The sequence below is a fragment of the Nerophis ophidion genome, linkage group LG20 (genome assembly GCF_033978795.1).
Source record: "Nerophis ophidion isolate RoL-2023_Sa linkage group LG20, RoL_Noph_v1.0, whole genome shotgun sequence".
NCBI classification, from domain to species: Eukaryota; Metazoa; Chordata; class Actinopteri; order Syngnathiformes; family Syngnathidae; genus Nerophis; species Nerophis ophidion.
In genome coordinates, this window is record NC_084630.1 from 42,974,696 (window position 1) to 42,990,672 (window position 15,977).

The following is a 15,977-nucleotide window of genomic DNA, read 5'->3' on the forward strand; positions in this document are numbered from 1 at the left end:
GCGGACCAAACGATCAGGACATTCGCATTTTGTGATAACGGAGCAACTTAAATCCGTCGATTGGTAAGTGTTTTTTTTCGCATTAAATGTGGGTGGAAGGAAACGTAATATAGTTGCAAATGCATTTGCAGGTTATCCATACATCTCTGTGCCATGTCTGCTTTAGCACCGCCGGTAAATAGCATGTTAGCATCGATTAGCTGGCAGTCACGCCGCGACCAAATGTGTCTGATTAGCACATAAGTCGACATCAACAAAACTCACCTTTGTGATTTCATTGACTTTATCATTGCAAATGCATCTGCAGGTTATCCATACATCTTTTTGCCATGTCTGTCATCGCCGGTAAATAGCATGTTAGCTTCGATGAGCGTAGCATGTTAGCATCGATTAGCATAGCATGTTAGCATCGATTAGCTGGCAGTCACGCCGCAACCAAATATGTCTGATTAGCACATAAGTCAACAACAAAACTCACCTTTGTGATTTCGTATCGTCGCAAATGCATCTGCAGGTTATCCATACATCTCTGTGCCATGTCTGTCATCGCCGGTAAATAGCATGTTAGCTTCGATGAGCGTAGCATGTTAGCATCGATTAGCATAGCATGTTAGCATCGATTAGCTGGCAGTCACGCCGCAACCAAATATGTCTGATTAGCACATAAGTCAACAACAAAACTCACCTTTGTGATTTCGTATCGTCGCAAATGCATCCGTAGGTTATCCATACATCTCTGTGCCATGTCTGTCATCGCCGGTAAATAGCATGTTAGCTTCGATGAGCGTAGCATGTTAGCATCGATTAGCATAGCATGTTATCATCGATTAGCTGGCAGTCACACCGCAACCAAATATGTCTGATTAGCACATAAGTCAACAACAAAACTCACCTTTGTGATTTCGTATCGTCGCAAATGCATCTGTAGGTTATCCATACATCTTTTTGCCATGTCTGTCATCGCCGGTAAATAGCATGTTAGCTTCGATGAGCGTAGCATGTTAGCATTGATTAGCATAGCATGTTAGCATCGATTAGCTGGCAGTCACGCCGCAACCAAATATGTCTGATTAGCACATAAGTCGACATCAACAAAACTCACCTTTGTGATTTCATTGACTTTATCATTGCAAATGCATCTGTAGGTTATCCATACATCTTTTTGCCATGTCTGTCATCGCCGGTAAATAGCATGTTAGCTTCGATGAGCGTAGCATGTTAACATCGATTAGCATAGCATGTTAGCATCGATTAGCTGGCAGTCACGCCGCAACCAAATATGTCTGATTAGCACATAAGTCAACAACAAAACTCACCTTTGTGATTTCGTATCGTCGCAAATGCATCTGTAGGTTATCCATACATCTCTGTGCCATGTCTGTCATCGCCGGTAAATAGCATGTTAGCTTCGATGAGCGTAGCATGTTAGCATCGATTAGCATAGCATGTTAGCATCGATTAGCTGGCAGTCACGCCGCAACCAAATATGTCTGATTAGCACATAAGTTGACATAAAAAAAACTCACCTTTGTGATTTCATTGACTTTATCATTGCAAATGCATCTGTAGGTTATACATACATCTCTGTGCCATGTCTGTCATCGCCGGTAAATAGCATGTTAGCTTCGATGAGCGTAGCATGTTAGCATCGATTAGCATAGCATGTTAGCATCGATTAGCTGGCAGTCACGCCGCAACCAAATATGTCTGATTAGCACATAAGTCAACAACAAAACTCACCTTTGTGATTTCGTATCGTTGCAAATGCATCTGCAGGTTATCCATACATCTCTGTGCCATGTCTGTCAACGCCGGTAAAATGTGGAGACACTCCGGCACATTCAATGGGGGTCTGGCGGCAGACACTTTCGCATCTACGGTGCAACTTGAATCCCTCCCTGTTAGTGTTGTTACACCCTCCGACAATCAATCAATCAATCAATCAATCAATGTTTATTTATATAGCCCCAAATCACAAATGTCTCAAAGGACTGCACAAATCATTACGACTACATCCTCGGAAGAACCCACAAAAGGGCAAGGAAAACTCACACCCAGTGGGCAGGGAGAATTCACATCCAGTGGGACGCCAGTGACAATGCTGACTATGAGAAACCTTGGAGAGGACCTCAGATGTGGGCAACCCCCCCCTCTAGGGGACCGAAAGCAATGGATGTCGAGCGGGTCTAACATGATACTGTGAAAGTTCAATCCATAGTGGCTCCAAGACAGCAGTGAGAGTCCCGTCCACAGGAAACCATCTCAAGCGGATCAGCAGCGTAGAGATGTCCCCAACCGATACAGGCGAGCGGTCCATCCTGGGTCCCGACGAGCGGTCCATCCTGGGTCTCGACTCTGGACAGTCAGTACTTCATCCATGGTCATCGGACCGGACCCCCTCCACAAGGGAGGGGGGACATAGGAGAAAGAAAAGAAGCGGCAGATCAACTGGTCTAAAAAGGAGGTCTATTTAAAGGCTAGAGTATACAGATGAGTTTTAAGATGAGACGACACACCGTCGAGGCATGATGTCTCCAAGGTTCCAAAAAATAGTCAAAAAAACGGAAAATAACAGAGCTGAGACCCGTGTGTGTAATGTGTAGAAAATGCCGGCTGTATTACCCTGGCGACGTCACGTTCTGACGTCATCGCCACCAGAGCAATAAACAGAAAGGCGTTTAATTCGCCAAAATTCACCCATTTAGAGTTCGGAAATCGGTTAAAAACATACATGGTCTTTTTTCTGCACCATCAAGGTATATATTGATGCTTACATAGGTCTGCTGATAATGTTCCCCTTTAAAAAAAACAACGATCATACCTGTTAGAGTTCCCACAATAAGTACAGTCGGAAACAGGTAGACATGTCCTTCTCTGGCTTTCCTTTGTAACGAGGAGCATTCAGTGCCATAGTTGCATCTTCTCCTCTTCTTCAGTCCATGTCCTCCTTTTCAGCTTCACCTGTTGAAGGCCTGCTCTTCACTTTCTGTCACGCTGAGTCCCCCATCACCTATCAACATGACGACTTCAGCCCTGCGCAGGCAGGTGAAGAACATAGTGCACAACTATTCCGAGGCGGAGATCAAGGTAAGTGTACTCCGCTATGTTGTCTTCGTGGGTCAGAGATAGTGATGTCCAATAATATCGAACTGCCGATATTTTCGGCCGATAAACGCTTTAAAAGGTAATGTCGGAAATTATCTGTATCGGTTTCAAAATGATCGGTATCGGTTTTCCAAAAGTAAAATGTATACGTACGTAGGGAGAAGTTGATAGCGCCAAAACCTTAAAGGCACTGCATTCAGGCCCAGTCACATAATATCTACTGTTAGGGCTGGGCCAAAATGAGGACTCAGACTTTATTTAATTAGTTTTCTTTGCTATCTCTAGAACAGAGTGATCAAAACTAAGTGGCTACAAAATCTATCTGAGATATATTTGAGGAACAAAGGAATGTAGCAAAGGGCATAAGGCCAAACACAGAAAATCACTCCATAAGGAGGAAAAAGGCAATAGCAAAATTTCTATACGAATCTAATAGCAAAACCCAACAATCTACAATTATCTACAAAAGGAAAATCAATCATGCGAAGGAGTCGAGAAGCCAGCAAACTAAAGGCGCTCCAGAAGGAGGAAAAAGGAAAACAAGGCACTATGAACTGGATACAAAAGACTAGCATGAAAAACTTTAGCAACAGAAAAACACTCTCTCGGAGGAAACAAAGAATTGAATAAATAAAGCGAGACAATATTCATGAAACTTGGTACAAGGCTGGAGGCACGTAGCGAGACGATATACTCTGGCACAAGACAAGAGGAGGAAGAGACATTTATACACATGAGGGAGGGTGACACAGGTGGGCACAATCAGGCAATCAGGAGAGACATCAGACCAGTGACACGGGAGGAAGGGCAAGTGACCTGAAACGAGAGGGAGAGTTAACCTTTCAAAATAAAACAGGAAATGACAAGACAACATGAAACCAGACCGGACTTCATCCAGGTGTGACATCTACAGCTTTTCACACACACATAAATTAATGCAACACATACTTGGTCAACAGCCATACAGGTCACACTGAGGGTGGCCGTGTAAACAACTTTAACAGTGTTACAAATATGTGAACCCACACCAAACAAGAATGGCAAACACATTTCGGGGGAACATAACCGTAACACAACAGACAAATACCCAGATCCCTTGCAGCAGTAACGCTACAATATACACCCGTGCTACCTCCCACCTCAACCCCGCCCTCCTCAACCTCCTCATGCTCTCTCAGGGAGAGCACGTCCCAAATTCCAAGCTGCTGTTTTGAGGCATGTTAAAAAAAAAAATAATGCACTATTTGACTTCAATAGCTCAGTTGGTAGAGTGGCCGTGCCAGCAACTTGAGGGTTGCAGGTTCGATTCCCGCTTCCGCCATCCTAGTCACTGCCGTTGTGTCCTTGGGCAAGACACTTTACCCACCTGCTCCCAGTGCCACCCACACTGGTTTAAATGTAACTTAGATATTGGGTTTCACTATGTAAAGCGCTTTGAGTCACTAGAGAAAAGCGCTATATAAATATAATTCACTTCACTTCACTTCAATAATAAATATGGCAGTGCTATGTTGGCATTTTTTTCCATAACGTGAGTTGGTTTATTTTGTAAAACCTTGTTAAATGCATCCAGCGGGGCATCACAACTAAATTAGTCACAATAATGTGTTAATTCCACGACTGTATATATCGGTATCGGTTGATATCAGAATCGGTAATTAAGAGTTGGACAATATCGGATATCGGCAAAAAAGCCATTATCGGACATCTCTAGTCAGAGATGAGTGTGGGGTTATTTTTCCCTCTGCTGTTGGTGTGCAGGTCCGTGAGGCCACCTCAAATGACCCCTGGGGGCCGTCGTCTTCGCTCATGTCAGAAATTGCTGACTTGACATTCAATGTCGTGGCTTTTGCTGAGGTCATGGGTATGGTGTGGAAGCGCCTCAACGACAGCGGCAAGAACTGGAGGCACGTCTACAAGGTGAAAGACGTTGTATTTGCTGCCATTTTTATGTCTTCACCCTGGGTGGTCAGTTTTTTTTTTTTCACTGCTGGCTCCTTCATCTTATAACTCATTTGCCTTTCTTCACTGCTCTCAACAGTGTTGCCTGCTTATTGCGTCCTGTTCCTGTCAGATACCGTTCTGAAGCGACGTTCTGGACAAGTTGAAAAACGTATTGGGGTGTTACCATTTAGTGGTCAATTGTACGGAATATGTACTGTACTGTGCAATCTACTAAGACAAGTTTCAATCAATCAAAGCAATCTTCAATGTTTATTTATATAGCCCCAAATCACAAATGTCTCAAAAGACTGCACAAATCATTACGACTACAACATCCTCAGAAGAACCCACAAAAGGGCAAGGAAAACTCACACCCAGTGGGCAGGGAGAATTCACATTCAGTGGGACGCCAGTGACAATGCTGACTATGAGAAACCTTGGAGAGGACCTCAGATGTGGGCAACCCCCCCCCCTCTAGGGGACCGAAAGCAATGGATGTCGAGCGGGTCTAACATGATACTGTGAAAGTTCAATCCATAGTGGCTCCAAGACAGCAGCGAGAGTCCCGTCCACAGGAAACCATCTCAAGCGGATCAGCAGCGTAGAGATGTCCCCAACCGATACAGGCGAGCGGTCCATCCTGGGTCCCGAGGAGCGGTCCATCCTGGGTCTCGACTCTGGACAGTCAGTACTTCATCCATGGTCATCGGACCGGACCCCCTCCACAAGGGAGGGGGGGACATAGGAGAAAGAAAAGAAGCGGCAGATCAACTGGTCTAAAAAGGAGGTCTATTTAAAGGCTAGAGTATACAGATGAGTTTTAAGATGAGACTTAAATGCTTCTACTTCTTTCTGTAGGAGTAGAACAGGGTTATTGTCACAATTGTTACTCTAGTCTGTGAGTGTCCAATCTTTTTAACTTGGGGGGACAGCATTTAGCTAAAAAAAAAGGTAATTCAGAGTTTTGTATTTCTTTTCATGACTATTGACATTGTAGATTGTCACTGAAGGCATCAAAACTATGAATTAACATTAACACTTTAGTTTGGGGAACATATTCACCATTAATTAGTTTCTTAATAACATGCAAATTAGTAACATATTATCAATCAATCAATCAATGTTTACTTATATAGCCCTAAATCACTAGTGTCTCAAAGGGCTGCACAAACCACCACGACATCCTCGGTAGGCCCACATAAGGGCAAGGAAAACTCACACCCAGTGGGACATCGGTGACAATGATGACTATGAGAACCTTGGAGAGGAGGAAAGCAATGGATGTCGAGCGGGTCTAACATGATACTGTGAAAATTCAATTCATAATGGATCCAACACAGTCGCGAGAGTCCAGTCCAAAGCGGATCCAACACAGCAGCGAGAGTCCCGTTCACAGCGTAGCCAGCAGGAAACCATCCCAAGCGGATGTTTTCCAATATTCCCAATATTAGCTTTTAATTAGTCATTATTAAATACTTATTAATGTCTTATTCTGCATGGTCTTATCATACAACCAGTAAGCCATTAACTAAGAGTCTTCTCTCATTAACCTCAGAATTATTGCTTATTAGTAACTCTGACCCTTACATGTTCCCCGAGTGTCCAAATAACTCTAAATTTGTCACAAAGTGTTGGTGACGAACCCCGAATTGCAGAGAAGGCAGGCTTTGTCCAGGAAAACATGATGTAAAGTTCAAAATAAATGTAAAACACATACCAGGAACTAGGAATGGCCAAAATGAAAACGATAACCAGCAAACAGAAAAACTGGAAACAGCTAATGGCTAACAAGATCTAGCTAACAGGAAAACATGAAACAACAGCTAGGAGACAGCAAGCTGTAAATAGCTATTAGGAACTGCTTACCGCTATGACGACAGCGACAAGGACAAGCAGTAACGACATCGACAATACTCCAGCCCAGACTGGATGGCAGGGCAGGTTTAAATAGCCTCTGGCTGATTGACACCATCTGGCTTCACGGTGGCAGAGGGGTTAGTGCGTCTGCCTCACAATACGAAGGTCCTGCAGTCCTGGGTTCAAATCCAGGCTCGGGATCTTTCTGTGTGGAGTTTGCATGTTCTCCCCGTGAATGCGTGGGTTCCCTCCGGGTACTCCGGCTTCCTCCCACTTCCAAAGACATGCACCTGGGGATAGGCCCCTCCCACCTCCAAAGACATGCACCTGGGGATAGGTTGATTGGCAACACTAAATTGGCCCTAGTGTGTGAATGTTGTCTGTCTATCTGTGTTGGCCCTGCGATGAGGTGGCGACTTGTCCAGGGTGTACCCCGCCTTCCGCCCGATTGTAGCTGAGATAGGCGCCAGTGCCCCCCCGCCACCCCGTAAGGGAATAAGCGGTAGAAAATGGATGGATGGATGATTGACACCAGGTGTGGCCAGGTGCCAATTAGCTGCAGCTGAGGGGAAACAGCGCTCAGGGAGACAAGCAGGAAACCAACCAAAATAAAAGCGCTGACAGGAAATAAAGACAAACATAGAGGAAAAACTAAAGCATAACCAAACTGTCAGGAACAAGCCTGACAAAATTAAGTCTTTGTTACTTTGATAGGCAACTAATTAACGGCGAATATGTTCCTCGTACTAAAGTGTTACCGAATGAACACACGTGGAGTTATGTACTTAACAAAAAAAAGGTGAAATAACGGAAAACATGTTTTATGTTCTACTTTCTTCAAAATTGCCACCCCTTTGCTCTGATTACTGCTTTGCACACTCTTGGCATTCTCTCGATTAACTTCAAGCACACCTGTGAAGTAAAAAACCCTAAGGTGACTACCTCTTGAAGCTCATCGAGAGAATGCCCAGAGTGTGCAAAAAAGTAATCAGAGCAAAGGGTGGCTATTTTGAAGAAAATAGAATTGACATTTTCAGTTATTTCACCTTTTTTTGTTAAGTACATAACTCCACGTGTGTTCATTCATAGTTGTGATGCCTTCAGTGACAATCTACAATGTAAATAGTCATGAAAATAAAGAAAACGCATTGAAGGAGGAGAAGGTGTGTCCAAACTTTTGGCCTGTATTGTATATGTAACGTTGTAGTACACATTTATAATAACATGTAATATGCACTTTTGGCCTGTACTGTATATATATATATATATATATATATATATATATATATATATGTATATATATATATATATGTGTATATATATATATATATATATATATATATATATATATATATATATGTATATACATCTCTGCGCTGCTGATCAGCCTCCTCTTGGGATGGTTTCCTGCTGGCTCCGCTGTGAACGGGACTCTCGCTGCTGTGTTGGATCCGCTTTGGACTGGACTCTCGCGACTGTGTTGGATCCATTATGGATTGATCTTTCACAGTATCATGTTCTCATAGTCATCATCGTCACCGACGTCCCACTGGGTGTGAGTTTTCCTTGCCCTTATGTGGGCCTACCGAGGATGTCGTGGTGGTTTGTGCAGCCCTTTGAGACACTAGTGATTTAGGGCTATATAAGTAAACATTGATTGATTGATAAAAACAGGACTCAAACATACTTTTGTAATGTTAGAAAATGGTTGATCAAGTGAAATTACTTAGAGATGATAGGTATGAAATACACTAACTTTAACTTGAATGGACTTTGGCGCAGTGGGAGAGTGGCCGTGCGCAACCCGAGGGTCTCTGGTTCAAATCCCACCTAGTACCAACCTCGTCACATCCGTTGTGTCCTGAGCAAGGCACTTCACCCTTGCTCCTGATGGGTGCTGGTTGGCGCCTTGCATGGCAGCTCCCTCCATCAGTGTGTGAATGTGTGTGTGAATGGGTAAATGTGGAAGTAGTGTCAAAGCGCTTTGAGTACCTTGAAGGTAGAAAAGCGCTATACAAGTACAACCCATTTATTTATTTTATTTATTAAATTGAGGTGTGTGAGTGTTTGACGACGTCTAACGGCCACAACGATGCATTCAATTAAGCTCATACGTCAAATGATGCGGACACGTTTGTTTCTGGATACTTTCTAATATGCTTGTACCTGAGAGACTTTGTATCTGGAATATACAACTCAAATTATTCGATACTTGTTCGTATGTCGCGTTTTAGACTGAAATATTGTTCAATTAAGGACAAGTCTAAGATTTGTCTAGCTTGTGTGCTATTGTGGGCTCAGTTGTTGTGTAGCTGCTAACTCCGAGTAGCCATTATTTTTACTCCTTGTAAATGACTTTACTAAAATAGTAAGAAAATACCAAACCTGTGTGCTTATTGAAGGATATTTAGATGTTATCTGGCTGCCCAGATTTGCAGGACTGAAGGCATCAAAACTATATTGCCAAAAGTATTTGGCCACCTGCCTTGACTCACATATGAACTTGAAGTGCCATCCCATTCCTAACCCATATTGGGTTCAATATGATGTCGGTCCACTTTTTGCAACTGTTACAGTGTCAACTCTTCTGGGAAGGCTGCCCACAAGGTTGCGGAGTGTGTTTATAGGAATTTTCAACCATTCTTCCAAAAGTGCATTGGTGACCCCGAATTGATTAACTTAAACAAGTTGAACAACTTATTGGGGTGTTACCATTTAGTGGCCAATTGTACGGAATATGTACTGTACTGTGCAATCTGCTAATAAAAGTTTCAATCAATCAATCAAAAAGGTCACGCACTGATGTTGGTCGAGAAGGCCTGGCACTCAGTCTTTGTTCTAATTCATCCCAAAGGTGTTCTATCCGGTTCAGGTCAGGACTCTGTGCAGGCCAGTCAAGTTCATCCACATCAGACTCTGTCATCCATGTCTTTATGGACCTTGCTTTGTGCACTGGTGCACAGTCAATTTCCAGTAAATGTCCATACTACTCTTGGGAAAACAGCGCCTTCTGGTGGCGGAATATGAAAAATGTGACAGCTAACTCCGTTCCCGCTTATCAAATGTATGAAATATATGTGTTGTAATATTTGTTTTTACAGGGTAAAAAGACAGTTGCACACGTGGTTAGCTCGTCCACCATTCAGCCGGCCAGCTCTGGGTTTGAATCTCTGCTCTGACCGCTGATTGGCGTTTGTATGCAGGACCCTAAATTGCCTCACGTAGTCCAAAATAGATATTCGCCGAATTTGAGACTGAATTAAGGTGTTGACAATATATCACCAAGAAGTAGCAGAATAGGGCTTCACGGTGGCAGAGGGGTTAGTGCGTCTGCCTCACAATACGAAGGTCCTGCAGTCCTGGGTTCAAATCCAGGCTCGGGATCTTTCTGTGTGGAGTTTGCATGTTCTCCCCGTGAATGCGTGGGTTCCCTCCGGGTACTCCGGCTTCCTCCCACTTCCAAACACATGCACCTGGGGATAGGTTGATTGGCAACACTAAATTGGCCCTAGTGTGTGAATGTTGTCTGTCTATCTGTGTTGGCCCTGTGATGAGGTGGCGACTTGTCCAGAGTGTACCCCGCCTTCCGCCCGATTGTAGCTGAGATAGGCGCCAGCGCCCCCCCGCGACCCCAAAAGGGAATAAGCGGTAGAAAATGGATGGATGGATGGAAGTAGCAGAATGAAAATTGAATATCCCTTCAGGTATAAAATCCCAATGGTAATTTAGAAAATAAACGATCAAATAGAGATGTAAAGAAACTAAGCAGTTTGCCTGTCATCATTGTACTTCAGGCACTGACCCTGTTGGACTACCTGCTGAAGACGGGATCAGAGAGAGTGGCTCAACAGTGTCGCGAAAACGCCTTCACTATTCAGGTACGATGGGACCTCTAAGGCTGAACATGCTAGTTAGTCTCTGTTTTCTTTTTTTAATAGTAAACGGTCTGCCTATAGGAAACAATGGAAATAGAAGTTGTTGTGGGGTCACACTGTCATCATCCTAAAACCCTAATAATTAAAGAAGTATTTAAGTATTTTTAACCGTCAAACAAAAGTAAGAGTAGTTCAATATGTGTATTATAAGATGTGGAGTTATGTGGATATGTGGAATGTTCCTTGTCTTTTACGACAAACGATGAAGGCGCAAATACATTGCATACAAACCCGCCTTTTAAAAGAAAACTTCACTTTTTGGGGAATTTTGCCTATCATTCACAATCCCTATGAGAGACAAGCACAGATATGTTTATCTTTTGTTTATGCATTCAAACTTGTAAATAAATGCTCGCAAAAGTAACCTAACAATGGAGATAACGGGAGTCTTTTTGGCCTATAAAGTCCTCTAAAAAACCTCAAAAACCCTCCAACATTTTATACCCACGACGTATATTGGTAACGTATTAATTCACATTTATAAAAACATTAAATATGTACGCATTTTGCTCATTTTAGGCATATGGCGGCGTATTACCTTTACAGACGCATCACAACCTTTGCTGTTTTCTTCAAAAACAATCATCAATCAATCAATGTTTATTTATATAGCCCCAAATCACAAATGTCTCAAAGGACTGCACAAATCATTACGACTACAACATCCTCGGAAGAACCCACAAAAGGGCAAGGAAAACTCACACCCAGTGGGCAGGGAGAATTCACATTCAGTGGGACGCCAGTGACAATGCTGACTATGAGAAACCTTGGAGAGGACCTCAGATGTGGGCAACCCCCCCCCCCCCTCTAGGGGACCGAAAGCAATGGATGTCGAGCGGGTCTAACATGATACTGTGAAAGTTCAATCCATAGTGGTTCCAAGACAGCAGTGAGAGTCCCGTCCACAGGAAACCATCTCAAGCGGATCAGCAGCGTAGAGATGTCCCCAACCGATACAGGCGAGCGGTCCATCCTGGGTCCCGACGAGCGGTCCATCCTGGGTCTCGACTCTGGACAGTCAGTACTTCATCCATGGTCAACAACAACTTCTAATCATGACTAGGGTCATGAGAGCCAACGACTACTACGGGACAAATGATGATCTAGATAGAACCTTATTTTTTGAGCCTGAATATACAGAGGATGAATTAAAAGTCAAAGTTAAAGTACCGATGATTGTCTCAAACACAGACTAGGTGTGGTGGAATGTGTCCTCTGCATTTGACCCATCCTCTTGATCACCCCCTGGGAGGTGAGGGGAGCAGTGGGCAGCAGCGGTACCGCATCCAGGAATCATTTTGGTGATTTAACCCCCAATTCCAACCATTGATGCTGAGTGCCAAGCAGGGAGGGGATGGGTCCCATTTTTATAGTCTTTGATCTCAGGGCGGACACTCTAACTACTAGGCCACTGAGTAGGTGTGACAAGTAAGTAAGAGTGACAAGTATTAGAAGCTGAGTGATCAGCAGATCCAGCAAAACCACTGTTGCTAAGTGCTAAACAATAAATACAAACTAGGAACATCATACAACAATCACTTACTGTACAATATCTGCTCTCACTGGGATGCCAACTGATGGGATGTTTGTATCTTCCCGTTTAGATGAAGAAATAATCATAATACTCACGCACGTAAAAAAAAATGGTGATAATGAATCAAAACAAGTGTCTTTTGTGTCTTTCTTGCCATCTCTAGGTCTAAGTTGAATGTCAAAATGTACCAACTTGTCGGTTTGTGGCCACAACTTTCTACTATACAAGTGGGAGGCATGATTGATCATTTAGAATTAACTTACCAACTCAGAGATGATGCAGTGGCAGGAATAGCTGCTGTAGCTACGTTATTTCTCTGTGATCAAAACACTGCTAAAATTAGTTACTTTGCATTAGTGCAGGGGTCTCAAACATGCAGCCCGCGGGCCAATTGCGGCCCGCAAGACGTTACTTTGCGGCCCGCACTTTGATATGACAATTTAATGTTGGTGCAGCCCGCAACTTTAAAATGAATGGCGCTTGACAGCGTCATACTTGCCAACGTGCCCAATTTTTCCAATGGATTCAGGGCATCCATTCCTTTGAGTTCCCTGTTGATTTTTACCTAATCAACAATATTCAGGGGATGCAATAATGGCACTGCCTTCGGAGCCCTCTCCATCCTGTGCAGACAGCGTGCAAGTCAACTGCACGTACCTTCTACCTGTGCTGTACGCACGTGTGCAGTTGCAAGACATATTTGATCAACAGCTACACAGGTCACACTGAGGGTGGCCATAAAAAAACACTTTATCACTGTTACAAATATGTGCCAGACTGTGAACCCACACCAAACAAGAATGACAAACACATTTCGGGAGAACATCCGCACCGTACTACAACATAAACAAAAGAAAGTTTGATCACATTACGCCTGTACTGTATATACTGTATATACCTTTATATACATATATACATACATATATACCTGTACTGGCTCACCTGCACTGGCTTCCTGTGCACTTAAGATGTGACTTTAAAGTTTTACTACTTACGTATAAAATACTACACGGTCTAGCTCCATCCTATCTTGCCGATTGTATTGTACCATATGTCCCGGCAAGAAATCTGCGTTCAAAGGACTCCGGCTTATTAGTGATCCCCAAAGCCCAAAAAAAGTCTGCGGGCTGTAGAGCTTTTTCATTTCAGGCTCCAGTACTCTGGAATGCCCTCCCGGTAACAGTTCGAGATGCTACCTCAGTAGAAGCATTTAAGTCTCACCTTAAAACTCATTTGTATACTCTAGCCTTTAAATAGACTCCCTTTTTAGACCAGTTGATCTGCCGTTTCTTTTCTTTTTCTTCTATGTCCCACTCTCCTTTGTGGAGGGAGTCCGGTCCGATCCGGTGGCCATGTACTGCTCGCCTGTGTATCGGCTGGGGACATCTCTAAGCTGCTGATCAGCCTCCTCTTGGGATGGTTTCCTGCTGGCTCCGCTGTGAACGGGACTCTCGCTGCTGTGTTGGATCCGCTCTGGACTGGACTCTCGCGACTGTGTTGGATCCATTATGGATTGATCTTTCACAGTATCATGTTCTCATAGTCATCATTGTCACCGACGTCCCACTGGGTGTGAGTTTTCCTTGCCCTTATGTGGGCCTACTGAGGATGTCGTAGTGGTTTGTGCAGCCCTTTGAGACACTAGTGATTTAGGGCTATATAAGTAAACATTGATTGATTGATTGATAAACACAACAGAAGAAATACCCAGAATCCCATACAACCCTAACTCTTCCGAGCTACGTTATACACACCCCCACCCTCCCTACTTGCGGTGTGTATTGTAGCCCGGGAGAGTTAGGGCTGCAAGGTGTTCTGGGTATTTGTTCTCTTGTGTTTAAGTTGTGTTGGGGTGCAGATGTTCTCCCAAAGTGTGTTTGGTGCGGGTTCAAAGTGTGGCGCATATTTGTAACAGTGTTAAAGTTGTTAATGCGGCCACCCTCAGTGTGACCTGTATGGTGGTTGATCAAGTATGTCTTGCAGCAACTTACGTAGTCCTGCACAAGTCTCACACAACATGTTACACAGCAGTCACTCAGAAAATCCAACATTGAGTTCAATATAACATTATAACTTAACTAATAGTCAACATACTGCAGGTTACATTTGGTCAGGGGTGTCAAACTCATTTTAGACCGGGGGCCACGTGGAGAAAATATAAGACAACTTCAGATTGTTTGTTTTTGTTTGAAAATAGAACAAGCTTCTGTTTTGTAAAGTAAATGTGAACAGCCAATATGGGCATCGACATCAACTATATGATTTGCCTGAGAAGCTGGACAGGACAAAAAATAATAAAAAATAGAACAAGCACATTCTGAAAATGTAGAAATCATAATGGCTTTGTTGTTGTTTTTTACACTTACATGTTGTCGTTAATAGTATTCTATCTTTATCTGTCGTTATTTATACTTTCTGAAAAAATTATTTGACAATGTTCATTGGTGTTAATTTTCATTCTATCAAGATAAAATTATGTCAAAATCAAATTACAGGATGTTATTTATGTAGTTTGCTCATTTTCCTTGACTGGTGCACTAACATGTGGTTTATTTTTTTTTAAATATGTAGCTTAATCTACAAAGAATTGCCATTGCGACATCAATCAATCAATCAATCAATCAATCAATGTTTATTTATATAGCCCCAAATCACAAATGTCTCAAAGGACTGCACAAATCATTACGACTACAACATCCTCGGAAGAACCCACAAAAGGGCAAGGAAAACTCACACCCAGTGGGCAGGGAGAATTCACATCCAGTGGGACGCCAGTGACAATGCTGACTATGAGAAACCTTGGAGAGGACCTCAGATGTGGGCAACCCCCCCCCCTCTAGGGGACCGAAAGCAATGGATGTCGAGCGGGTCTAACATGATACTGTGAAAGTTCAATCCATAGTGGCTCCAAGACAGCAGTGAGAGTCCCGTCCACAGGAAACCATCTCAAGCGGATCAGCAGCGTAGAGATGTCCCCAACCGATACAGGCGAGCGGTCCATCCTGGGTCCCGAGGAGCGGTCCATCCTGGGTCTCGACTCTGGACAGTCAGTACTTCATCCATGGTCATCGGACCGGACCCCCTCCACAAGGGAGGGGGGGACATAGGAGAAAGAAAAGAAGCGGCAGATCAACTTGTCTAAAAAGGAGGTCTATTTAAAGGCTAGAGTATACAGATGAGTTTTAAGATGAGACTTAAATGCTTCTACTGAGGTAGCATCTCGAACTGTTACCGGGAGGGCATTCCAGAGTACTGGAGCCCGAACGGAAAACGCTCTATAGCCCGCAGACTTTTTTTGAGCTCTAGGAATCACTAATAAGCCGGAGTCTTTTGAAGGCAGATTTCTTGCCGGGACATATGGTACAATACAATCGGCAAGATAGGATGGAGCTAGACCGTGTAGTATTTTATACGTAAGTAGTAAAACCTTAAAGTCACATCTTAAGTGCACAGGAAGCCAGTGCATCTAGTGGACATCTAGTGGACACATTTAGAACATCGGTTTCTTTCATTCAAAAATTTTGGCTCAGTTTTATACTTCGCAAACTCATCCCGCGGGCTCGGATAAAACCTGTTCACGGGCCTGATCCGGCTCTCAGGCC

At 43.5% G+C, this 15,977-nt stretch overlaps 1 protein-coding gene across 2 annotated transcripts in view; it reads left to right on the plus strand.

Annotated features, from left to right (window-relative positions):
• Positions 1-15,977, plus strand: part of epn3b (epsin 3b) — a 71,565-nt gene that overhangs the window by 21,040 nt on the left and 34,548 nt on the right. For both annotated transcript variants that reach the window (XM_061881264.1, XM_061881265.1), the window contains exons 2-4: positions 2,956-3,087; positions 4,867-5,025; positions 10,701-10,784. In XM_061881264.1, the coding sequence (XP_061737248.1) occupies positions 2,956-3,087; positions 4,867-5,025; positions 10,701-10,784 (375 nt within the window). The remainder of the gene's footprint in view (positions 1-2,955; positions 3,088-4,866; positions 5,026-10,700; positions 10,785-15,977) is intronic.